The sequence below is a fragment of the Hydra vulgaris genome, chromosome 14, assembly GCF_038396675.1.
Source record: "Hydra vulgaris chromosome 14, alternate assembly HydraT2T_AEP".
In the NCBI taxonomy this organism is placed as follows: domain Eukaryota; kingdom Metazoa; phylum Cnidaria; class Hydrozoa; order Anthoathecata; family Hydridae; genus Hydra; species Hydra vulgaris.
In genome coordinates, this window is record NC_088933.1 from 34687501 (window position 1) to 34714654 (window position 27154).

Here is a 27154-nt window from a genome sequence, read left to right on the forward strand (position 1 = left end):
TGGACGCTGTCATGTCGTACTTGCAGCAAACATATCGAATAATGCAGATAATGCAGCAAACATATCGAAATGTTTCCGTGATGCCAACATAGATAGCCTTGGGTGCTTTGCACATACTATTCAGTTATGTGTACATGATGGCTTGCTCAACCAGCGGGCAGTATCAGATATAATAAGTATTGCTAAGAAATTAGTTAGTCATTTTAGGCATTTTTTGTCTGCGACTGGTCGGTTCAAGGAGCTGCAGGCTGAACTTTGTTTACCAGACCACCAGCTAATACAAGACGTGAGTACAAGTTGGAATTCAATGTTTTACATGCTGTGCCAACTATGTGAACAGCGTCGTGCATTAACTGTCTACTGTTCAGAAGTTGATGGAACTTATTGCCCAACTGCATATCAATGGTCTGTGGCGGAGAATGTAGTTTGTGTGCTGGCTCCGTTTGAAGAGGCTACTCGTGAAGTTAGCTATGAAACAGCACATATATCACTGGTTATCCCTGTTGTAACAGCTCTGCGGAACCTGTTGAAAAATGAAGGCAATGATGCAGGTGTAAAGACTATGAGTCAACACTACTTAAGTCATTGGATGAGCGTTTTAAAGGCATTGAGGAGAAACCTCTTTATACAGTGGCGACATTGGTTGATCCACGATTTAAAACTAAATTCTTTTCATCACAGGCAACATTGACAGCTGCAAAGGCAGCGGTTCTGCTTGTATTCAATAAAGTTACAGTGCAGAGGGTATCAATGCAAGATGAAAGTCAATCTGAGCATGCTAAGCAGCAGATTAACAAAATTCAAGAAGTTCCAGCAAAAAAAATCCGGCTGGATAATTCTTCAACATCATCATCATTACTCTGGCGATGTATTGATGAAATTGTTCAATCTACGTCAGCACCTGAACAACAATTGCCAACAAGCATTGAAACTCAGCTAAGCCAGTATCTGGCAGAACCAGAAATAAATAGACTCGCTGATCCACTACAGTGGTGGAGTAAAAATATGCAGAGATTGCCAGCTCTGGCGACAGTAGCTTGCATTTATTTGGGTGCACCGCCAACAAGTGTACCATCAGAACGTTTGTTCAGTGTTGCTGGGGAGGTCCTCAATGATCACCGCAACTCACTCCTTCCACATAATGCAGCTCGTCTAATACTTCTTAAGTACAATTCGAAACTGATCAAAGACTATATACTATTTAGTCTTATGCATATAGATTAATTTAGTAAATAGAAAAAAATCGTTTATCAATTATTTTGTTCTGTTATATTGTTCTGTTATATTGTTTTATTTATATTGTTTGAAAATTTTTCCTTCTTTTTTAATAAAAAAAAAGGAAGTTTAACAGAAAAAAGTTGTCACTTGGTATTGAAAATGGTCAACATTGTTTACCATTTCAAACATTGTTTGATTTACAGGATTTTGGCTCCTGTAATTTGCTTTCGAAATCCAGCTCCGGCTCCGGTCGGATTTGTCAATTTAAATCCGGCAAATCCAGCTCCAGCCGGATTTGGAAAAACTGAATCTGGTACAGCCCTAATCAACATGTGCTATATCTAAAAGTATTAAAAATATTACTTTTATTTATGCAAATTATTTTTAGTTTACACTTAGCCCTATAAGGAAAAATGACTAGAATATGCGAGAATTCCACTGAACTCGAAAATTTTAATAAAAAATAACTATGAGTAACTCAAATTGTTGACGGGCCACCAAAATTAATGAAGTTGCCCTTCTGGCAACCGACCAATTGTCCGAGTTTACACCACTGATATATATATCTATATCTATATCTATCTATATATATATATATATATATATATATATATATATATATATATATATATATATATATTTATCACTTTTTTATTTAAAACAAGGCCTGTATTTGATAAGTGATATATATATATATATATATATATATATATATATATATATATATATATATATATATATTCATCAATTAAGACTTATCAGAAATCAAAAATTTTGATGAGTCTTAATTGAAACACAGCGTAAAATGTAAAAAGTTTGATTAGTGATTTTCTATTAATTTAATTTATTATTGCTCTTTTAAGAACATTGAGCACTTTATTTTGTAGATTAAAGGGTGATTTTTTTGCTGGTATCTTTTTGGCAACACTGGTTTTGACAGATCACGCGCCCATCGTGTCTTGTGTCATTGTCAAACTTGTTCAGTTTGATCTATAATTTAACCATGAATCGACTTACATACAAACAACATTTGCAAATTATTGAATTTTACAATCAAAATTCATCTGCCAGTGTTGGTGATGACAATAAAATGGCGATTCACCACCGTTCGCAGCAATTGGGCCTCTTACTCCACTAAGTGGAAAATTTTGCGAAAGGATTTCAGTGTAAAACCTTATAAGATACAACTGGTGCAAGAATTGAAGTCACATGATCTCCCACAACATTTAACATTTGGTGAATGGGCGCTGGCAAAGTTGGAGGAAGATCCACATTTTTATTGAAAAATTGTGTTAAGCGACAAAGCTCATTTCTGGTTGAATGGATACATTAACAAGCAAAAGTGCCACATCTGGAGTGAAGACCAACCAGAAGCATTGTAAGAGCTACCAGTACATCCCAAAAAAGTCACTGTTTGGTGTGGATTATGGCATCATCGGGCCGTACTTCTTCAAAGACGACAATGGCCAGAACATTACTGTGAATGGCGAGCGCTACCGTGCGATGATTACAAACTTTTTTTGCCCAAAATGGAAGAGCTGAACTTGGCTGACATGTGGTTTCAACAAGATGGTGCCACATGCCATACAGCACACAAAACAATGGCCCAATTGAGAGACGAGTTTGGTGAACAGTTTATCTCACGTTTGGAGCCTATCAATTGGCTGCCCAGATTGTGTGATTTAACGCCTTTGGACTATTTCTTGTGCAGCCATGTTAAGACTAATGTCTACAGGGATAAACCAGCAATGATTGATGCACTGGAAGCCAATATTGAAGCATTTATTTGTGAGATACCGGCCGATATGTTGGAGAGAGTGTGCCAAAATTGGACCTTACGCATGGGCCATCTAAAGTGGAGCCGCTTTCAACATTTACGTGAAATAATCTTTAAACATTAAATTATATCGACCGTTCTATTGACTCAAATAAAAATTTCATTAATTTTTTCAAACTTTATGTTTTTTTTTGAAAATCAATTCCTAAAATTATTCGCATAAAAATAAAAATATTAAACAAAAGCAATGTACCTGGAAGAGCAGAATTCGAACATTTATTTTTTAATCGATTACAAGGACGTAGAGCAGCTGTAAGTTGATCACGAGAAGCAGACACATTTTGCAAAAGCTAAAGAATTGTTTTTATTAAAAATAAATCAAACATCAAAAAAAATAGTTTCTGGTGTTTGCATGTATAAATAATACAAGATGCCAGAAGGTGTTAACAACATAGCACACGGTTGATATTAGGGTAGTATAAATGAGATTTTAAATTCGCTTTAACAGATATTGAATTGCTTTTGTGATTTCTTCAGCAACTTTACTTAAGACTGAAAGTACATACACCTAACTGGTCACATAATTTAAGATAGTCAGGCTGATTTAAAATTCATTGAAATAATTTTATTTAAAAAAAAAAAATCTTTGTGTAAATAAAAACAGGTCATTCAAGCTGCCATCTAAAATCAAACTTTTTTTCAATTTTTATGCAACTTTCAAACAAGTGTATAAAAGATGTAAAGGTTAAAAAATTTAAATTAGTGATAAATAATTTGTTATAATAAAAGTAATAATATGTAAATTTTAGAATGTAAAAATTACCTGCCATTCCTTATGAAGTTTGTTGTTGTCTTCTTTACGACAATAATCCCGATTAAGTGCAATTTCTAAATCTTCAATTGAAATTTCAGTAACACCAGAATACATATAATCCAATAATAAGTCATGAATAAAAATATATTGTATCTAAGGAATAATAAAGATATTTCAAATAAATTTAAAAAATCAAAAAATTAACTTTTTGTAATTTAATATAATAAATTTAAAAAAAATTTAAATGAATTAAAAAAATTTAATATAAATTATTTATTTGAAAGTTACTAAAGTGAAAAAAATCAAAAAAATGAAGAAAACATTAATTTAACCTCCATCTGCACTAAGAAATTTCTTTGCAATCGAATGCTCTTCAAGAAATTGTAAACATCATAGTTTCCTTTATCATCAAATTGTTTAATTTGAGAATCAATAACAATATATGTCCCTGTGCGTCCAACACCAGCACTGAAAAACAATTTTTAAAAACTTAAACTAAAAAATTCAAAAAAATTAAAATTATATAGAATATTTTAAACTTTTTTCATTTTTAAAAACAAATTTTTAATGCAAACTTGAAATTACAACTAATTATTATTAAAGATTATTACATATTAACAAAACTTCAGCAACTTTTGATCATCGGGTGTCAAAAAAAATATTAAAAGGTGTGTAACTCACTCTATAATTATTTACAAGGTTCACAAAGACTCATCTTTTTCCACTGAGTTTAGGCAAAATACACCCATCTTTGAGTTTTTAGGCAAATTACAACTATCTTTGAGTTAGGCAAAATACAACCATCATTGTTTAAAAAAAAATTATTCCTTCAGAGCACAAAAAAATATTTTTATTCAATTTTTATTCAGAACAAAATGATTAATGATTTATAAATGGTTACTATTTAATGATTTTCTTTTGTTTTTAATTTAAATTTTAGCTTAATTATCTATTCTTAAGAAACAAAATACAAACGATAAATAAAAAGTAGTTATTTGTTAGCTTTTAGCTAACATTAAACTGTTTCTAAAATTTTTTATAGGTTTGTTGAAAATCCAGGTTTAAATAAAAATAAAATCTTGTAGAATGGAGAATTCATATTTTTAATTCAGTACATATTAAATTTAGTAAATGTATTATATATTGATAGGATTGAAGGAAAAATAATAAAAGTATTAGTACAAATATTAAACAAAGTATAAATATAAATATAATAATGCTGAACTTAAAAGTAGTAGTAGTAGTAGTAGTAGTAGTAGTAGTAGTAGTAGTAGTAGTAGTAGTAGTAGTAGTAGCAGCAGCAGCAGCAGCAGCAGCAGGGCCCACTTTTGCATCTTTGATACAGAGCTCTTGGCAGCCATTAAAGCTGAGGTAATGGTGAGAGAACAAACTATTTTATAAATCTCTTATACCGATTGCAATTAATTAACACTTTCAAAGTGAATTTTCTAAATAAGTGCAGCTTCATTGCAAAACATATGCAAATAGTGTAACATATTATTACATATACATGATATTATATTATATAAAATAATAGACAAATATCTTATATGCATATGTAAAAAATCCTTTTATAACATTTTCCAATTGCAAATAATTTAATTTTTTTAAATTTTCTAAAGATTAATAGTCTTTCTTGCATAAACTGTTTTGTATTTGAAAAAGTTGCAAGATTGAAAGAAAAAACCATAAAAAGATTTTACACTTGGATTTGAATCCACATAATTGTCAGAATGTTGGTTAGGGAGCTCCAATAAAATTAAATTTATGATAGTTGTGCTCCTTGCCCTTTTCCCCATTATTTTTATGATTATCAAAGAACACAATAACTTTTTTCATTTTTATATTTTAGTTTACCAGAAAACAGCAAAATGTCAAAAATTTTACTGTTTTCCTAATTATTCAAGGAATCAATTACAAATATTATATAACAGTCCTGGAATGGTTTCTTGATGGTTTACAGTTCGCAAAATTAAAATGTTTACTCATACTACAAGCAAGAGATTTGAGATTTCACGTTGGTGCTTTTTGACTATTTCTAATAGATTTGTTTTCTTCTTTCAAAACTCATGTTGACTTTTGTTCAAATGAAAATCATAGCTATGTTTCGGGACAAGTATACCATATAGTTTGTATTGATCTTTGTAGTTCTATCTATTCGTTTACAAATAGAGAGAAAATGTCATGTAACTTGATTATGTCATTGTAACAGTATTTAGTGTTATGCCATCAATCAAAATAGAATCCAGTATCAGGAACATACCCTATAAAAACCTCAATTTTTAAAAAATATGAACTGTGTTGTTTCTGTATTTCCTCTTTTGTAATTGTTCCAGCATCTGTGACTTGCTTGACTGCTCTCTCAGCCACGTCATTAACAACTCTGCAATAGTGAACAAATGGCACCTTCATTATATGTTGCATTAGTCACCTGTTACATCGGTGGCAAGTTCATCAAACTGTTGTCAATGTGTAAGAGTCTGAACACCTACCAAAAAACTTAGCACCAATCAAAGTTGAAAGCTGTGTTGTTGAAATTTTGGCACTTCCTTTTTAAGACAGGTAGTAGTATCAACTTCATGCTTCAGAAGTTGCTGAATAACTTGCTTCCTTTTTGGAGTCTGAAAATAGGGTGGAGAAAAGTGCAAACAGTGTTATCTTTTTAGTGAGATACAATAGATGCCAATTGAGTGATATCATCTGCTTGTGCACGACTGGATCAAAATTTTTATACCAAATAAGATCGAATGATCTCATTTGGTATAAAAACACAGCTGCATATCATTCATTGATGCATCTGCAGCTGTGAATGTGCTGAAAGCCATGCCTTTATGTAGAAAAGGGCATTGATTAAGCAAATGCAATGCAACTTAATTCAACATAATTTAACTGCTCACCGAATACATACATTTTTGCACTGTATAGGATGGTTGCCATCCATCGGGCATGACTAAATGCTCTAGGCTGAAACCATACACTACAAGATGGTTCTTCTGCCATAAATACCATCAGGACAACTATCGGGAAAGTGCCAAGCATCAGCTTGGAACTTTCCTGATAGTCGTCAACAGGTATTGCACCTTCTGTTGCATCATCAGATTCAGGCACAGTCAGCGATTCAACAGTTTACAGGCACAGACAGTGTTCGACATATTATGAAAAAAGGCAACAACTACCTCTTGGTGATGTTTCAGTCTAAGGTCACGAATGTCAAGCGCTTTGTATGTTAATCACTGAACAAGTGAGTCTTAATGCTGCTGAAAATCCTTAAATTCTGGTGTATCTGGACTGGATGTTGCATCAAATAACTTCTGCCAAACTGCACACAAAATTTTTTCCAATACATGGTGTCGACGAGCGAAGTATAATACCTTTTTCTCCAAATGTCTCTTACTTGAAACAGGCTCAATAACTCCTACCAGAATTAGAATCAGTTGTGTCAAAAACTAGAACTATAATGGCGTTTTTAACACCACTCCTGTATCATAACATGGGTAACAGTTTTCTGGGTGGTCCCAGTACCATCGGCTATGACTGGAATACCAGACAGTTTTTATTCTTTGTGAGTTTTTTAATGTCTCCAGGTACAGTTTTTCAGTCATGGTGAAGTGTGGCATACTTACTTAAATGATGCTTTCGTATGAAGAGTCATTTCTGTTTGAATTTTCTTTGCTGTTGTTCTAGTACTTGACTTTGACAGTGTCACACTTTTGAAATAAACCACCTTCTGATATATCAGCCATCAATGTTGTTCGGCCATTGTAGATATTTTTTGCACTTTTAAACGGATTTTTTGGAAGCTGAAGTACCATGTTTTTCTTGTTTGCCAAATTTGTCAAACTCTTCTCTTTTACATATCATTCAAACTCCTTGTCTTTGGTAAACCAACAGAACTGCTATTAGTACTTTCATAAGGATTCACCGACACTGGTCTGAGGATTCACAAATCGTTAAAAACAGGTTTTGCTTGCTTTGCTTTGATCCATTTTTATCTTAAAGAAGATCTTAGTTCTCTTCATTTTACACTCTACTTTTCTTGTGCAGATCTTGTCTTCTTCACTCAGACATACCTTTTTTTGAGCTTGATGAGCAATCAGGAATTCAAGATATTAGTCATCCATTTTTTGGTACGAAGTCTATCGGTTTCTATTTTCGCCTGGGCATCTTGGTGTGCTATGAAAAAGTACTGGTTTAACCATTTACTAAATTTTTTTCTTTTTCTTTTTTGATTTGCATCCTTTCTGCAGTGCCCTATAGTTATCATACAGATCAAAATTTTTGCTTTTACCTTGCGTTTACGTTGCATTTTAATCCCAGTTTTAGCCCACTGCTGCTGAACTTCAATAACAACTTTGTCTGCCACAGCACTATTACAGCTTCTGCGCTTCTCATACTTCATTAGCTCATCTTTTAAATATAAGAACAAGCAAATAACATCTTTTTTTGTGAGGACTCTGCAAGTTGGTAACTCCAATATGGGCTTTCATATCAGACAGATATCAACATCCTTCCTCAGAGTCATGGCATAGTTTGTAAACTGATCCATTTCTATTATTAATTAATTAGCAATAAAATACACAGTAATATCTAGTGAATTTAAATTTAAAGCAATTTCAATATTACTCTTTACACATGTGGAAAAGGTGTGTCTGTTAATTTTTTTTCTGATTTAAAGCAATTTTTTTGAATAAATTATTTTTCTACTGTAAACTTTTTACATTTCAAAGAAATTCAAGTGTGATCAATCCTACATTGTAAAAACATTAAAAAACAAACATTTGTCATTTTAAGAAAAAACAAATCCCTGATCGCACTGATAAACAGTTCTTTAACTGCAACTGAAGTGTGGAAGAATTTGTCACAATTTCAGAAACCGTGAATTTGTCATTGATGATAAGTCTTATTTTACATTTAAACATAAATAAAAATTAGAATGATGGATTTTACTCAGATAAACCAAAACATTCACCAAAAAATGTAAAATATAAACGCAAAAGCAAATAAAAAAAAATTCTTGCCTGGATTACTATTTTTTCTTGTGGAATCTCAAAACCATTTATTGTTCCTACAAGACTAGCAATCAACAGTGTAGAAAAATGATTGCATCATCAAAAGATTGATTCCTTTTATCAACAAACAGTGCCCTCGGAATGCCAACTAAGAAGTTCGATTCCCACTACATCCCTGGTAGTACCGCGCTCAACTTGTTTTTCCACGCAACGACCGTGTTCGTCAAGGTTCGTGTTTCTGAGTAATAGAGTTGGGAGAGGGTTATAACCACAAGTAGTCCTCATCTGTAGTGGCCTTCTTGGCCTTGGGGAGGTGAATTACAAAAATATAAAAAATAAAAAATGTGTTTTAGGCCGGCAATAAATTGGCAATTTTGTTTTAATGTTTTATGGTTAAACTATTTTTGCAGACCTGATGCCGACCTCTTACAGATTAAGGTCGGCAAAATATTGCCGACCTCATTTTACCTAATTCCGAGGGTTGCAAACATCACAGTGATTTTGTATTCTGGTCTGACTTGGCCTCTTCACACTATGCTAGAAGTGCGATCAATTACTTTAAGGAAAAAAATATCTGATATGTAACAAAAGTTGATAGTCTAACATGTATCCCAGAATGACGACCTATAGAAAATTTTTGGACAGTCCTTAAATACTAAATGTATGAAAACGATTAAGAAGCTGAAAATAAAGATCAGCTGCAAAAAAAAATACCCATTCTTGTTTAAGAAAAGTTAATAAGTCTTGTACAAGGCTTGTGCAAACATGTATAAAATAATATTAATACAGTTTAGTCAATTCCATAATTTTTTTCGACAACCAATTTTTATGCTGAGTGGCTAATGAGCGGCGTAGAGGTCATATTTATATGAAAAATTTTTGTATTTTTTCTTGATAAAAGTATTCGCGCCGATTGTTCGAAGTTATGCTTTTTATCATTTTTCACTAAATTTAGAGCAATTTCCAAGCATTAGTATGAATAGATTTCGATGTCAAATCCAGTTAACTTGTTCAACAGTATTTTCCTAATATGTTCCTGTACCAAAAAAAATACTGTGCTTATTAATTTAAGAAATATGTTTACCTATCTTTCACTGATTAGGATAGATAAATTAAGACTTTGGCTATTGTAAAGTGATTTTTTGTTGATTTTTGAACTTTTTTCCAGTCATACAACTAACTTTATAATTTTTACTTCATTTTGGTATCAAATAGTGTTTTTTTTAAAATACTGCTACTGGAGCCTTGGATCAAACAAATCCAAATCCAAAATGGTTTCCTTAAAAGATTGGGTAAAGGACTTTCGATCTTTTGTTGTAAACTAAACTAGATCAAAATGTATCAATGTGATTCAAAAATATATATACACATTTTTCCGTGGTTATTTTAGCTGCTCCAAGATGACCTAATGGTCGCATCACAGAGCACCGAAGAAGAGCCTTTAACTTGGAAGTTTATGTCTGCTTCATTTCAAAAAAATCCTAGAATAGGCATCAAACCACAGATCAGTGAAGGATCCAGCATTTTTTGGTGTTTGAGATAGCTAACAGACATGGTGCAAACTCCAAACATTTGTATGTTTATACTTATGTCAATAATGATGCTTTGCAAAATATTGCAATGATTGGAGGCTGGGAACAAAAAAAAGCCCTAAAACTTTATCTCCCCTGTCCTAAAGGTGAAAGTAGCAAGTTGGTAAAATATTTTTTTTGCTTTTCTCAAGTAAGTTTATATTCTATAAATTTTAAGTTTCATAGTATTATCTCTCAGCGTTCATAAATTATGACCATATAAAGTTTAAACTCCCTCAATTTGAGGGGGTTACAAATTTTCTATGTTCATTTTTTTTGAACGCATAGAGATTGTAAAACAACACTTAAAATTTATCAATGTATAAAAATTTAGTTAAAAATAGCAAAAAAAATTATTTAATCAATTTGTTGTTTTTCTGTCATGTTTGAGGCAGGGGGGATAAAATTTTAGAGTTTACTTGTTCCCAGCTTACAATAATTGCAACTTTTTAAAAAGCATCATTATTTGACATAAGTATAAATATACAAATGTTTGGATTTTGTTCCATGTTAGCTATCTCAAACGCCAAAAATACTGGATCCATTACTCTCACAGATCTCTTATTTCTGAAGCAAATTTGCTTTAAAAGTTAGTGTTTAAACACTGTAAATGTACAATAAATATTTATATACATGTAAATTTTCAACTTATAAGTATCTCAAGAAAATATGTAAAATTAAAATAATTTTTAAATGAACTTTTAAGATTCAGAGTTTGCAGTTAGGTATCGGATCAAAATTCTAATTGTTAGAACCATTCAATAACAAGAAAGTGAGAAAGAGTTGTCATAGCTAGCTTTTTGAATCCACTCTTTTTTTTTTTTAATGGTTCTTTACAAGAACTGTTAATTTGAAGCAGCTCCTGAAGCTTCTCCAAGCTAATCACACGCTCTACATTATCTTGAACAAATTTTAAGTAAGCACACAAAATATTTTTCATAAAAAACAAGAAACACGTTTCTTCTTTTAAGAAATAAATAATCCTGCAATTTATTTTTAAAAACATGAAATATATTTCTTGTTTTGAGAAATGAATTTCTTAATCTATGATCAATAGATTTACGATTTTGCTGTGAGTTCTGATGAGTTGTTAGCAAATTTGAAAGATTTAAAAAGTTTTGGAATTCATTGTATCCAAAAAGTCTTGTCTGTAGGCAATTTTCAAACTATTACTTAGAATATCAAAAAATAACCAGTAGTCTGGTGAAATATACACCTGAAGACTTAGTGGTCTTTATCAACAAAAATTGCTTTCAGAAGGATTTAAGCTTTGATTCATACCATTTTTACATCTTTTCCGACCTCCCTTTGCTTTTAATATAGAACTTTTAGCATTTTTATATTGTGATCTCTGTCAAAAGATGCTAACGCCCACACAAAACACCTCGTATGGTTTTACAATGATTTGAATTTCACCTCTACAACTGGATCATATTCAATATACATCTGCCAATAGTCTTGCTGATTTTAAAAGTGTAAAATAAAAATAATGCAATGTAGATAAAATAAGGTTTAAAATGACACTGCTAAAAACTTGTTACACTTAATTTTTACAAGATAAAATCAAAGCGCTACTTCTATTATTTTCATTTTTACTATATTTCCACTGATTTTAAGAGAAGTATGTCAGTGGAAAAAAAAAATTGGTTTAGAGTTATTTTCTTAGTACTTTACATCATACTTAAAACCGTTTTGCAAACCATTGTTTTTAAACAATTTGTTATTTTTATGGCATATATTATTCTTAAATAATAAGCCTAAAATATTAAAACTTATGAATTTAAGTTTTAAGTCAAAAACCACGATGCCCAGGAGAGAGAAATGTAGTCAGCTATTCTACTGATCTCATTGAGTATTCTATTATTCAAAATAAAAACCTTCCTGATTTTAGAGAAAAGTAACTTAAATTTCATAAAATTCAAGGCATGTGAAACAGCTCCATATTTGTTAATTTTCACTTTTTTTTAATTGTTAATTTTCACTGATTTTTTTACGCAAGTTCACATTAATCTCAGCACTTATACATAAAATCAGAAACTTATACATTTTTTGAAAAAAGGTATTTTAAAGTGAAGTAGATTTACCTTACTATTTTTTAACCTTTTATGGTTTTATGATATGGTTTTATTTTTGGCTATGACTTTATGAAGCTCTCTGACATGATGGCAGGAGATTATCAAAAATAATTGTCGGCCAGGAAATTTAGCTAATTTTGTACAAACCTCTTTTAAATAGCCAGGGATCGAAGTGGGTGAACTGTATGAGATCAAAAGCATCTAACAAATTTCAAATTGCTGCGTATTGGGCCTCAACGCTATTGTGTTTAAAAACCATGTTTTTTTAATTTCATAACAAATTTGTGCGTTTTTAAAATACCAACAGTTAACAAAAATATTAGTAATAGAAATGCGCACAATCGGTATGGATAAAAAACCTTCCATTATTTGTAATGACATTATTATATGATGATTTGTATTATTTGTAATGGTTTTATTATATTATTTATAATGACATTATTATATAATGATTTGTAAATTTCTATTCACACTGATTGTTTGAAAATGCCCTTAAAAACTCAAAAAATGTAAAAATTTTAAACTTTAAAAGAGTGGCACAGGTATAAATAGTCAACCAAAATAAAAAATAAAAAAATTTCATTAAAAAAACAAGACCTTGGGAATATTTTATGACTCTCCGCGTATTAAAATTTGTTCATGAGGGTCAAAATAAGATGGGCTAATACAGTTGTAATGGTGAGAAAGCATTGTTTCAGGCTTGAGAGTAAAAAATGCTTACTATTTTGTACTAATTTGTTCATTAAATTTTTTTTCATGTACTATTACTGTTTGTGTTTACTTTTTGTCGACTTTGCCATAAGGGCTTAAGGAAAAAATATAGAAATGATCAAGGAATAAATATAGAAATGTATGTACGTATGTATGTATGTATGTATGTATGTATGTATGTATGTATGTATGTATGTATGTATGTATGTATGTATGTATGTATGTATGTATTTGTATTTATGTATATATATTCTAGCATTCTAATTTTTCCCATAAAATGTACACATGTTTAAAAAAAAAAATTTAGAAGACTGGAAAAATTTAAAAACCTTCCATGTTTGATCTCTTTGTTAGTTGATGAATGCATACTCCTCGCATGTTCTATCTCCCTTATAAAAGTTTATTGGGGCAATTTATGACTCTCGCAAAAGTATACTTTTGTCACAAATATAAACATCTTTTTTTTTGCTCTATATTTAGACATAATTTAGAAAAATTGAAAATTCTTGTGCAAACTACATCAAATAAAAAAGTCAAAGTTATGGTTTCAGATTTTCTTTTTTTGTTTAAAAAATGTGCTTATTTTTTTTAGTAACAGTTACTGATTGTTTTTGTAGTGCTTGAGATTATACTTAACTATACAAATGGCTGATAATTTGTCGATTTAACAATATATGTTATTTTGTACTACAATAATTGTTTTGTTTTTAGTAAATCAAAACTTTGGTAGTATGAATGCAAATATAAATACAAAATTATTATGCACTATTGTGTGATAATTTTTATATTATGAAATGAATTATATATTTGATATATTTATTATAATGAATTATTTAAATTTGTCTCAATTAAATATTATTCTTGTCACAATTAAATGTTTTGTTACAAAAAAATTTAATTATATAAACACTTTTATTGCGGAACTTATAATTGCTTTAATAATTCTTAAACTTCCTGCATTCTATTACAAGTAAGAAAATAGATAATATTTTTATACGCAGTAAAAATTTTGATAGCTCTTTGTTTGTCAAAGTTTTTATCAAATAAGTAAAGTTGTTAATGAATAAATTGATAGGTAGAATGAAAACCCAAAGAAAACACTTGTATTTAAGAGATTTTTCAAAAATACAATATTTTATAAGTTTTCATAGCGCAATATATGATGCTCGTAGCATATACACATTATGTGTATGTGCTTGTAACAAGTATAAAACCAAATTCTCTATTAAATAATCTATGGGATTAGGCAATTTTTTTAAATGAATAAACAGATAGATTGCACAAAAACTGAAAACTCTCTTAAAAGCTGTTTAGAGCAGCAGCTCCTATGGCTCCTAACTTAATTCCTAACTGGTTGTCAGAAAGTTTTTCCGTATTTTGTTGACACAAAAAAAAATTAAAATGCAAGACCAGAATTTTTTTTTACTTGATAGACTGCCTGCCCCAACCAAACCCTCAGTCGATGCAGCAGCACTCTGTTGCGAGTCAGGCTATTTGTCAGTCGATGTAGCAACACCCCATTGCTTGTCAGGCTATAAGATAGTCGATGTAGCAACACTTCGTGCATAATTTACAGTAAAAAAAAATAAAAATAAAAACATTTTATTAAAGACAAGAAAAATAAAAACATTGTTTATATTATTAAAAACATTCAGTTAAATTTGCATTTTTGCGGTTTTTTTAAAAAAAGATTAATTTGTAATTAAATTAATGGTTTTAACTTTCTGACAACATAGAAATGTTGGACGAAAGTCAAAAGTAATTAAAAGTGACGTATTTGTTGGCAAAAGAATCATTTTTTACCTTCTGTACTCCCGAATGGAACAATTTATATATATATATATATATATATATATATATATATATATATATATATATATATATATATATATATATAGATCTATAGTTTGTTGTCTTTGGGAAGAGCGGAAGGAAAAAAATGATTCTTACGCCAACACATATGTCACTTTTAATTACTTTTGACTTTCGTCCAACATTTGCGTGTTGGACGAAAGTAAAAACCATTAATTTAATTACAAATAAATCGTTTTTAAAAAAAACCACAAAAACGCAAACTTAATTGACCAGAATGTTTTAAAAACATTCTGAATGTTTTTAACAATATAAACAATGTTTTTATTTTTATTTTTTTTAATAAAATGTTTTTATTTTTATTTATTTTTACTGTAAATCATGCGCGGAGTGTTGCTACATCGACTATCTTATAGCCTGACTCGCAAGGGAGTGCTGCTACATCGACTGACAAATAGCCTGACTTGCAAGGGAGTGCTGCTACATCGACTGACAAATAGCCTGACCCGCAAGGGAGTGCTGCTACATCTACTATCTTTTAACCTGACTCGCAAGGGAGTGTTGCTACATCGACTGAGGGTTTGGTTGGGGCAGGCAGTCTATCAATTAATAAAAAAATAATAATTCCGGTCTTGCATTTTAATTTTTACTTTTTGTCAACAAAATATGGAAAAAACTTTCGGACAACATCTACGGGTTGTATATATATATATATATATATATATATATATATATATATATATATATATATATATATATATATATATATATATATATATATATATATATATATATATATATATATATATATATATATATATATATATTTATATCAACTTGTTTCTCCGCGCAGCAGCCTTGTTCGTCAAGGTTCGTGTGTGGACTTATAGAGTAGAGAGAGGGTTATATCCACAAGTAGCCTCTTCATCTGTAGAGGTCTACTTGACCTGGGGAGGTGAATTACAAAAAAAATATTATTTTTCTCAATTTATAATAGTTTTCAATTTAACAATTGATCTTTTTTGAAAGTTTTTTTGCTGGGCAGTTGCTGTAAAGCACAATTTAATGAAAAATAATATTTTTAACATGTACCTGCAATGGACAATGACAGGACTTGCAAGATCTGTGTGTTCTCTTGTTCGAAGAATAAATGATAAAAGAGTATAGCGATTCAAAGGAACTCCAAAATCAGGCCAGTCGATAAACTGATAATGCCAGACGTCATGAATTTCTTCAAATATTAAATTATACTAGTTAATGAAATATTAATTAAAAGTAAAAAAAAAAAAATCAACAAAATTATTTAAAAAAACAGGTCTTAAAAAGTCTTGTTTAAGATGTAAAAAAGAGTATAGTCTGATCTAGTAAAAACCATCTCAAAAATTCCTTTTTACCCTAATTTGTAATGAAAATTTAAAACAAAATTAAAACATACAAGCAAAATAAATAACTTTGAAAAAAATATATTTTGCTATAGCTTAATAGTTCTTGCTTCATTGATTCCTGACGCTCCAATCAAAATCATTTTTGATTAAAGCACACTTAACCTTAAATTAATTGTATTTTAGTTGTTTACTTCAAAATTTTGATTTATTAAAGCTATTCAATGCTGTTTTAGAACAGTTGCTTTATGCAACTTAATACAATTTTATCATTTACTAACATAATAAACTAATAATAAAAACTACTAATAAAAACTAATACTTTGTCAACTGTTGACATCAAAAGAATTTTTAAAAATTTTTTAGTTTTGGTCCATAAAATTTGGTTGCAAAACTAAGCTTAAAGACTTAAAAATGAAACAAAATGTCATTAAAAAAAGTCAAAAATGAGTGAAAAACTGATGAAAATCAATCAAAACTATCTAACATACCTTCCCTTATTTTTCTCATCAGGTATCTGTCAACATTTTTGTCAACAAATCTTTACACAAATCTCAGTACTCCTGAAAACATAAAAAATGAAATTCAACATACAAGTGCTTTATTTCAATCATTACCGATGATGATTAGATCAAAATATAATGATTAAAATTCCAACAATTCCAACAAGAGCCAATTTGATTTGATGCAGATTAGATATAATGGTGATTTTAAATATAACAATGAAGAAATTAAATATATCTAAATCTTAATGGTTTTACTCCAATTATGAAAAAACAAACGAGAATCATATTTACAAACAACTGCTTACAGCGAAATACAAGAATTCCTTTAAAATTTTTAAAACTTTATGTTAACAAAATAATGTTGAATATTACCAAATAAAATCAAAGCAATTATCAATGCTAACAGGTTATAAAAAGAAGATGAAGAAGGAAGAAGAAGAAGAAAGAAAAAGAAGAAGGAAGAAGAAGAAAAAGAAGGAAGAAGAAGAAGAAGAAGAAGAAGGAAGAAGAAGAAAGAGGAAGAAGAAGATAATGAAGGAAGAAGAAGAAGAAGAAAAAGAAGAAGAAGAAGAAGAAGAGAAGAAAAAGAAGAAGAAGAAGAAGAAGAAGAAGAAGAAGAAGAAGAAGAAGAAGAAGAAGAAGAAGAAGAAGAAGAAGAAGAAGAAGAAGAAGAAGAAGAAGAAGAAAAAGAAGAAAAAGAAGAAGAAGAAGAAGAAGAAGAAGAAGAAAAAGAAGAAGAAGAAGAAGAAGAAGAAGAAGAAGAAGAAGAAGAAGAAGAAGAAGAAGAAGAAGAAGAAGAAGAAGAAGAAGAAGAAGAAGAAGAAGAAGAAGAAGAAGAAGAAGAAGAAGAAGAAGAAGAAGAAGAAGAAGAAGAAGAAGAAGAAGAAGAAGAAGAAGAGTGTACAAAGTAAAACTTATAAGTACTTGTTGATTTAACAAAATCCTTAGTTATTATAAAACATGAATCAAAATCAACTTTCTTAGTAAAAATTATCATATAAAATATATGAAAATGCCTGATATGGAAATACCTCAAAACCAATTTTCTTAGTAAAAAAATTATCTTATAAATATCTGGAAGCAAATAAAATACTTTGTTAACTTCTTGATTTACAAAAAATTCTCTAAATACTCCAGTGAATTTCAGTTAACTTATGAACTTTCCGTCAACTTTAAGACAACTTTCTCATTTATAGAAAAAAAAAAAATTTTATCTTCTATTTTTTACAACAATATGGTAAAAAATAGAACAATATGATGCAGATGATATTGATGTTGATCAATATGCAGATGTTGTAAAATGTTTTAGCAATAAACAGCATGATAGCATTCCCAAGTTTCTCATTCAAGAGTGATCCGAAAGGCATTCAAATATTTTAATAATATCAGACTTATCATGGAAAAAACGCAATTAACACTGTAGGGAAGAGTGGGGCACTATGACACACTTTTGGTTTTTGCTTCGTAACAATTTTTTTGATACGCTTTTTTTTTAGGAGATTGGTTTAATTTGTAGAATAAATTTATACCTACAAAATAAATTCTATAAATTACTAAAATATAACAGGTTAAACTTGTGAGACTAGTCAAAGTAAAATTAGAAATTTGTTTCAAGGTACCCCACCCATGGGGTACCTTGAAACACACTATGAGCATCATTAAAAAAGTAAATAAAAAGTATAAAACATAGAGAAAAGGCAGAACTTTTTTTGAACCATAAACAAATTAATATTTATTACTCAAATAATGAATCCAATGGTTCGAATCACATTTCAGAAGACCAGATAATATATTGTTTTAATCGTCATTCTTAAGCATCATAAATAATGACTTCATATTGAAATGGAATCTCCTTGTGTTATATTTACATAAATCTTTTTAAAATTGACTATAAATATTAAAAGAAATGATTTTAGGGCCCCCTACAAATGATGTATCAAGTTACCCCATACTTGCTAATAGAAAACAATTGCTTTATTTTTTGTATCAACTTTTTTTAATGATTTTGTTTAATAAAGTAAAAGCTTATGGATCGTAGTTTACAAAATAATGTTACTTACTGATAGACACATTGAATAAGGTACCTTAAAACTTATGAATTTTAAAAACTAATAAATTACTTTGTCATCAAAAAAACACAAATTTCGACCCCTAGCAGGCCTAATGATGATATAATTTTTTTTTCAAAACTGTAGTAGTAACTTTCACTATATAAAAGTGGTTTTCACAACTCTTAAGATGCCTCTACAATTACAATGTTTCATGGTGCCCCATGTATCATGGTGTCCCACTCTCCCCTATGCTAATGTTAAAAAAGACAACGTCAACAGTTTTTACATTAAATATGTTATCAGTATCAATAAAATTGTAAAACTACTTAGGATGTCAATTAGATTCAATTATAGTTGAAAAAACATTTCAGAGGTTAAATAGAAATTATATAAAAATTAAATAAAAGTTATAAGAAAAAGTTTTAGGATATAAAAAATTATTTAAGGTTATAAATTATACCATTCATTAGACAGTTGGGAGGTGGTGCAAGTTGTTAAATCTTTAGTAATAATAAAAATTCAAAGCAAGTGACGGTTGAATTATTTGAAATATGTCTCACATTGAACTTTGAACATTTGAGAGTTTTTTTGCGATTTCTTTATGTTATATAGCAGTTTTTTTTAAATAATTTTTAAGAAGGATTAGTTGTTTACAATAAACATGTTCTAAAATATTGATTATCATTTTACATAATTTTATGGAACATTTAAAAACATTTAGAAAGTTTAAGTTCTAAATTTAAGATTTAATCTCTAAATCTTAAACGAATCTTAAGTTCCATCAACTAAAACTCATTCTTGCTTGAATCTTCATTCAGCAAAGTCTTATTTGGTTACTGTATATGTCCCTGCATACTCTAAAAACTTTTAGTTTTTAAAAAATATTAAAAAAAAAAAAAGAAGGCTGGTTAACACACTGCTTATCATACTTAACCACAACACAACAGACAACATAACACAACAAATAACAACACAAATAAAAAACTTAACAAGACAAATAACATAAAACAACAAATAACATTAGGGCTAATTTAAATTAAGCATATCGGGATCAAATCACGATTGCTTTCCACACCTTTGTAATTGGTTGTTTGTTTGTTTGTTTAAATATTTACAAATTTTTTTTTTTTTTTTACTAATTTAGCATTTTTTGTAGGTCACACTAAATTTACCTTTTAGATAGAAGTATGATCATTGGCACTCTTGAACAAAGATTTTTATTCAACATAAAGCGCTTTTAATTACTCTAAATCTCTGCGTGAAATCCAATAACTCTATTTTAAAGTTAAATTAAGCATGATTTACTTTATGGATAAAGTACTTAACAGTAAATTTAACTATAAACTAAATCAAAATAACAAGTAAAGTTACTCCAATTAAAGTTAAACATTTTCTATAAATACACAAGTTGTTTTTTAGAAATTATTTTAAAAAGAAGTCTATTTAAATAGGAGAAGTTTGGTCTTCTAAAATTCTTTTATTTAAATAATCTTGAATTTGAAATTTTAAAAATTTTAAAAATTTTTGAGTATAATGAGGTATAACACCTAGCTAACAATACTATATAATACATAATAATACAGATTTAGAAGATAGTGCAGATGAGAAAGAAAGTTCTATTTTATATCTTAACAGTTAAATATTTTTTTATCTTCAACATTTTTAATTGCTAAATATTTTTTGTAAAGACCCCAATTATTTTTGGTTTTTTGAAAATAACTTAATAAAAGTAGAAACATTCTATTGCAAACATTAAAGAAGTGAAATTTGATTCTCATATTAACCAGGTAATGCGTAATTTCAACCTGATTGATTTTAAATTAACCATTATTATATATGGTCCAATAAGCAAATCATTACCCGGAATTATACATTTAAACCTATTGTTTAATAACCAATATTCCACCTTTTATTTTACTAGAAATGAAGTTCCAGCATTAAAAATATATACTAAGTGCACAGTAAAGTTGTTTAAACAACAAAAGTGTTAATAACAAATTTAATGACATAAGGCTATATCAATGGTTTTGCTGAAAAAAATATATATATTTTTACTTAAAGTTGTTCGTAAAAAAAATTAACTACTCTGGGTTTTTTCTTACAATATTTAAAGTTTTTTTTCTTATAACATTCAAAGTTTTTTTTCTTACAATATTTAAAGTTTCTTTTCTTATAACACTCAAAGTTTTTTTTCTTACAATATTTAAAGTTTTTTTTCTTAAAACATTCAAAGTTTATTTTCTTACAATCTTTAAAGTTTTTTTTCTTATAACATTTAAAGTTTTTTTACTTACAATATTCAAAGTTTTTTTTCTTACAATATTTAAAGTTTTTAGTTTATTACTGACTTCTTTTTAAAAAAAAAATTGTTAAAATCTCTTCACAAAATAAAACAAAATCTTTTTTTATTCATTTAGTTATAGACAAAACATAATTGTGCCAAATGTTGAGAAAATAAACAAAAATTTTAATATTTTTAAAAAACCAGAATCCAAGTACACATTTGATAACATAAAAACATTTCTACATTGTTTTGAGTTTTTAAATAGTTTAATTTCAATTCATTTAATTTAGTCTTATGGTAATTAAGTTTTTAAAATTTCAAAAAAGTTAATGAGGATAATTATGAAAAGCCTTAAAAAAGAACTTTACAACATCAAAAACCCCATTACCTGAATATGTTAAGCAACTTCTATTCATAACAAGGCATGCTATTTTATTTTTTGTGTTATGTTATTACTGGTGTTTAGTTATTTGTTGTTTTATGTTGTTTGTTGTGTCATGTTATTGGTTTTGTCATGTTATTTGATACATTGTTTTTAATTTATTTTATTTTTAAACATTTTTGCTTTTACCAGAATGAATTTTAGTAGATGGCACAAGAGACACTAGCTCTTTAGACCAGTGCCCATTATAGTATTTGTAGAAAAGAGAAATAAAGCGACATTATGACGATGTGATAATGGTTGGAGGTTGGCTGCAAGAGCAGGTCCAACTATGTTTACCATACATTTTTGCACCTTGTCTAAAAAAGAAAGAGCATCATTAGAATATCCGCCCCAGATATGGCAGCAGTATTCCATACAAGACCTGATTTGAGATTTATAGAGATAGAGAATAGAATCCGGAGTAAGAAAGTGTTGAGCTCGATACAGAGATGCAACCTGAGCAGGTGCTAATTTTTCAACATCTTTTAAGCAAGGTCTGCAAGAAAATTAGAACCAATATATTTTTAGTACTCAAAAAGTATTGATGTTGTTCATTGTTTAATTTTACAATTAAAATTTCAATAAAAGTTTGTTTTTGGTTGATTTTATTTGTCTAATTTTTATAGCGTATTTTCTTTTTATAGAAGTTAGTACTAAAATGACTGGTGAAGTACTTTTTTATTAGTACTGTGCAATTTCTTTTTGGTTCAGTTTTGTCTTCAGTCTTTTTCAAAATATTTTAAGGAAGTTTTTATTTGATTTTTAAGAGCAATTGGCAAGAGTTGAATTGCTTTTTGGTTACTTCAATTTACTTTATTGTTATTTTTTGTTATTAGAAGAATTAATAAAAGTAAACGTTTTTAGGCAGTCAAAATGATTCTGATTTAAGTTAGCTCTTTATTCAGTTTTATTTTAAGTTAGAATTTTTTTTATGAATTTAACATGAAAAGCTGAATAAAATAAACTGTTATTTATAGACATGTCAATTTCAATGTTAATATACATTTCAAAGTTAATATACATAAATGTGTGTATACTTCAGTACAATTTATATTTCTCTGTATCTATATGTATATTTTCTTTAAGAAAGAATGAGTAGAGAAAGTAAAAAAAAAATTCAGTTGGAAGTAGTCTAAAAAAAAGATAATGCTTCTTTGTAGTGTTGTGCTTTTTAAAAAGGTATTTGAATATATATTTATTAAAAAATTTTAAATTTGTTCTTAAATGGTTTAATCATTTTCATTACTTAAGATAATAATAAACTGGCTGACATTGCTTCATTTTTATTAACAATGTAGTACATTGTAGTCTGGATTCTTTGTTAAATCAAAAATAATTGATACTAATAAATGTTGTTTTATATATTAGATAAATCTAAGTTCATTTCATAAACAGTTTATTTATTTTTTCGTCATACTATTTTGTTAATTATATATACTTATATATTTATATAAACTTATAAAAAGATATGGGTTTAAAAAATCTTACAATTACTATAGGTTTTTATTTTAAAAATTGTAATATTGTATAATAAAATTATTTTAATTTCTGTTTATTAATTTTTAACCTTAATGGTAAGCCAATGATTAAACTAAGTTTAATTGTTTATATATTATTTATATATTATATATATTTATATATTATATGTTATATATATTATATATTATATATATTCTTAAAGTAGTTGCATATATTTTAATTTATTGCTTTACATAAGGCATTTTGACTTTTTTTTGTTTTTGTTCTTTTAAATAGTTTAATAAAATTTCTTTATAGATAAGAAACAAAACAATATTCAACATTGTGTTTTTGTTTTTATTAGAAAATAATATTTTTGTTATTATATTGTTGTTATTAGGCAGGTTATTGTTATTTGCAGGTTGTTGTTGATTTTTATTTGAACATTTTTTTTTTCTCTTTTTAGATGCGTTCTTAAAATCATGTTTTCACAGCTTTACACTATTAGTAAGTAGTTTTTTTTTAATATCGGCAATTTATGAAAGTTATTTATTTTATTCTTATTTTCACTTAGAATAGTAGTATGTAATTTTATAGAAAAGGTTAATTGCGCTTTTGGTATTTTGTGCTAATATAATGTTTTCATTGTCATTAAAAATAAAATCTTTATTTATGATCATAATAATTTATTTTATGTTTTTAACTTTTTTTTTAACACAGTGCTTTTAAAACACGGCCTGACTCCCCTCTCTTAAAGGAAGGTTTATTAATAAAGGGGAGCTTTATTAATAAACCTCTATTATTACTAAGCTCTTATGTATTTTTTGTTACCATTATTGATAATAACCATGTTTACTCTACTTAATATAATTACTATAATCTACTTAATATAACATCTACTTAATATAATTACTATTGTGTAAAACTAGGGCATTGAGCTAGCTAAAATATGACTTTTAGTGTGTGTGCTAACTGGTGTATGTGTTTCAGTGTGAGTGCTAACAGATATATTAGCTTACTATTTTCTTTTTTTTCTATTCCTCATTTTTTTAAATACAATATAAATATGTTAAACAATGCTTTTGTAGTTTAAGATGATTTTTTTTTTCCAGGTATTGGCAAGTTGTACTTGGCTTTCCTTCTCTGGTGTTTGCTGTTATTAAAAAGAACCAAATAACTTAATTTATGTGGTCTTTTTATGGCACTAACTAAATGCCAAGACAAATAAAAGCGAGCAAAACCAAAAAGATTATATTATATATAGATAGGGCTGCCATTGTCCCTGTTTTTACGGAGAGCATGGCGCTAAACTAATTAAAATCAAAACTTTTATAGCATTCTCCTACGAAAAAATCGTGGAAATAGTAGCTTTATATATAGAAAAATTTGTATTTTATATTTTTCAGATAATAAACCAAGTTAAATTGTTATTAGTGATTTATTTATTAATAACTTATTTTTTTTATTTATTAGTGATTTATTTATTAATAACTTATTATTATTAATAATTTATTTATTAATTATTAATAATTAATATATTTATTAATAAGATAATAATAAGTAATTTATTTATTAACTACGGGTTGCCTACTATTAGCATAAATCAGTTATGCATTTTTTATGCAGTTTTACATGGTTTAATTTTATCTCATTTATGTTGTTTTAAAACAAATTTTTCTTCAGTAGCTAAATATTTTGATTATTTCAATAAAAAAGTTATGTAAAAATTCAAAGAAGAGTTTAATTCAAATAAAAATTTAAACAATACTATTAAAACAATGAAGTTTTTCTTCTATACCTAAATATATTGGTTAACTTGATACTTCTATAAAAAAAAAAAAAAAGTTTTATAAAACTTCAAACTTTATATTTTTATTTTATCTGAATTTATTATATCGGTAGATAATAAGCATATATTATGTATTTACAATTTAAACTTTTGTCACAACAATGTGCAACTTTAAAAATGATAATTACTTCATTAAAATATCTTTAAAATAAAAAGTAACTTTTTCATTAAAAAAACCACCTAAAAATATTAATAGAGTTATTTAAATATAATCAAACAAAAAAGCTTTTAGTTTTTAGTTTTTAACATAAATAGCTTAGCCTAATGTAAATAGAGTAGCATAACTGAAAATTGCACTTTGAGTACGTAAAATGCTCTTTGCCCAATGCTTTATATAATTAAAAATAAAATAACAAAAACATTTTCTTCCCAGCTGCTAAATAACAAGGTACCTTTTAACATAAAAAATACTTACCGGCAATACTTAACTCACTTTTTTTTAAAGAAACAATAATTTAAAGAAGACTTTTTCAACTTTTATTTTTTATTGCTTTTGAAGTTACATAATTATAATATAACATACTTTTAACTTTTTATGATTAATTGATGTATTTATAAACAAAACACATATTGGAAATAGATTTTGTAACTAAAAGTGTTTATGCTAGGGTTGTTCGCCGTAAACAAAAACTTACGAAAATTTCGCATTTTTATCTTCCGTATTTCAAGTTGTTATTGCGGAAGTTGTTATTGCGGAAGTTGTTCTTTCCCAAATTCACCTTCCGTAATGCGTTATACGAAAAAAATAAATAATAATTATTCCGTAATAGCTCTTTACGAAAAGAAACTTGCGAAACAAATCATATCGAAAGAATATTTGCGAAACAGTTCCTTACGGAAGGATCAAATTTAAAGCGTACGTACTTTATGGAGTAGTTATTTTTTAGGATTGACTACATGACCTATATCTTTTTTTGATTTCAACGACAGCATTGTTTCCCAATCATGCAATTTTATTCGTATAAAACCGTTTCTTTTTTTCCATTAACTTACTGACTCAGGGGCTAATTAACTGCTCTCTCACAACTTCGGGTAAGTAATGAATATAAAGATAGGAACAGGAGAAAAACTGCCTTTGAGTTAAGCTAACGACAAGTTTACATTAAAAATTAGTTCGATAACGACCCTTTTTTCTTAACCGATTTACTATTTGAGGCAAATCTACATGATCCCAAACAAATGACTTACATGCTCTAAATTTTCTTTTTTCCCTCAAAATGGGAAAGTTTATGTTGTTCAAGTTATGTTCACTATTTAACTCTTGTTCATTGAAAGACATTTTTAGTATATCTTATGAAAGTCTAGGTTTATTTATAAAAATTTACTAACTGAAACATATCAATAATTATTATAATAATTAGTATTTTAGTTACCTAGCTAATCGTACGTATTTGATTCATAAAACGTATTTAAATATTTTTAATATGCCGCGTTTCGTAAGTGTTTTTCCGTAATGAAGTTGTTTGCAAGTTTCAGTGCGAAAGAGTTTCGTTTCGAAAGAAATTTGGTTTTTTATCATTATTTCAAAAAATAAAACCTTAAAATGTTCATATGTTGCAATACTGAAAATAAAATTTTATTATAAACATTTTGGTATATAAAAAATTTAATTTTTACAATTATATCAGTCTGGCCAACAAAATGTTGTTATAGACTCCGAAACGTCGTTTAGCGAAATAGCTCATTTCGCAAGTGCGACTTCCGTAAGCCCTATTTTCGTATGTTGCAAAATAGTTTTGTTTCGTAATTCAACTTGCGGAAGACAACATTTCGTAAGAAGCATTTGCGAAATGAACATCGGCGGTTTTTTTTGTTTCGTAAAATTCGGTACGAAAAAAGAAAATTCCTTATTCTCAATATGCTTCCGAAATTTTTTTTTTCCGGAATTGTACAAAACATTCCGGTTAACAACTCTAGTTTATGCCCTGTTTTTGATATTATTTATTTATTAATTTATTAAAACATTATCTTAATAAATAAACAGTTTAAAACTTTCATTTTTTTTTTAATTTAATAAAAACCCCCAAGGCAAACTAAGGCTATTAGACAGGTTGTCTGCATTTCATGAAAAAAACATCAAGAAATAATCTCTGTAAATAATTACCTGTAAATAAGTTAAAGTTATAAATTTAAACCTAATAAACATAATTAGAAATCTAAATATTGAAAAAAAATTTGTCACTTATTTGTGATAAGCCAAAGTTCTGTGGCAA

General features: G+C 28.1%; 1 protein-coding gene across 1 annotated transcript in view; it reads right to left on the minus strand.

The window, feature by feature from the left end:
* LOC101239426 (receptor-type tyrosine-protein phosphatase F) overlaps positions 1–27154 on the minus strand; it is a 119941-nt gene that overhangs the window by 13703 nt on the left and 79084 nt on the right. Inside the window, exons 15-18 of the mRNA XM_065817510.1 lie at positions 16080–16218; positions 4142–4277; positions 3819–3962; positions 3249–3345 (exon numbers count right to left, since the gene is read on the minus strand). Coding sequence (XP_065673582.1) covers positions 3249–3345; positions 3819–3962; positions 4142–4277; positions 16080–16218 — 516 coding nt within the window. The remainder of the gene's footprint in view (positions 1–3248; positions 3346–3818; positions 3963–4141; positions 4278–16079; positions 16219–27154) is intronic.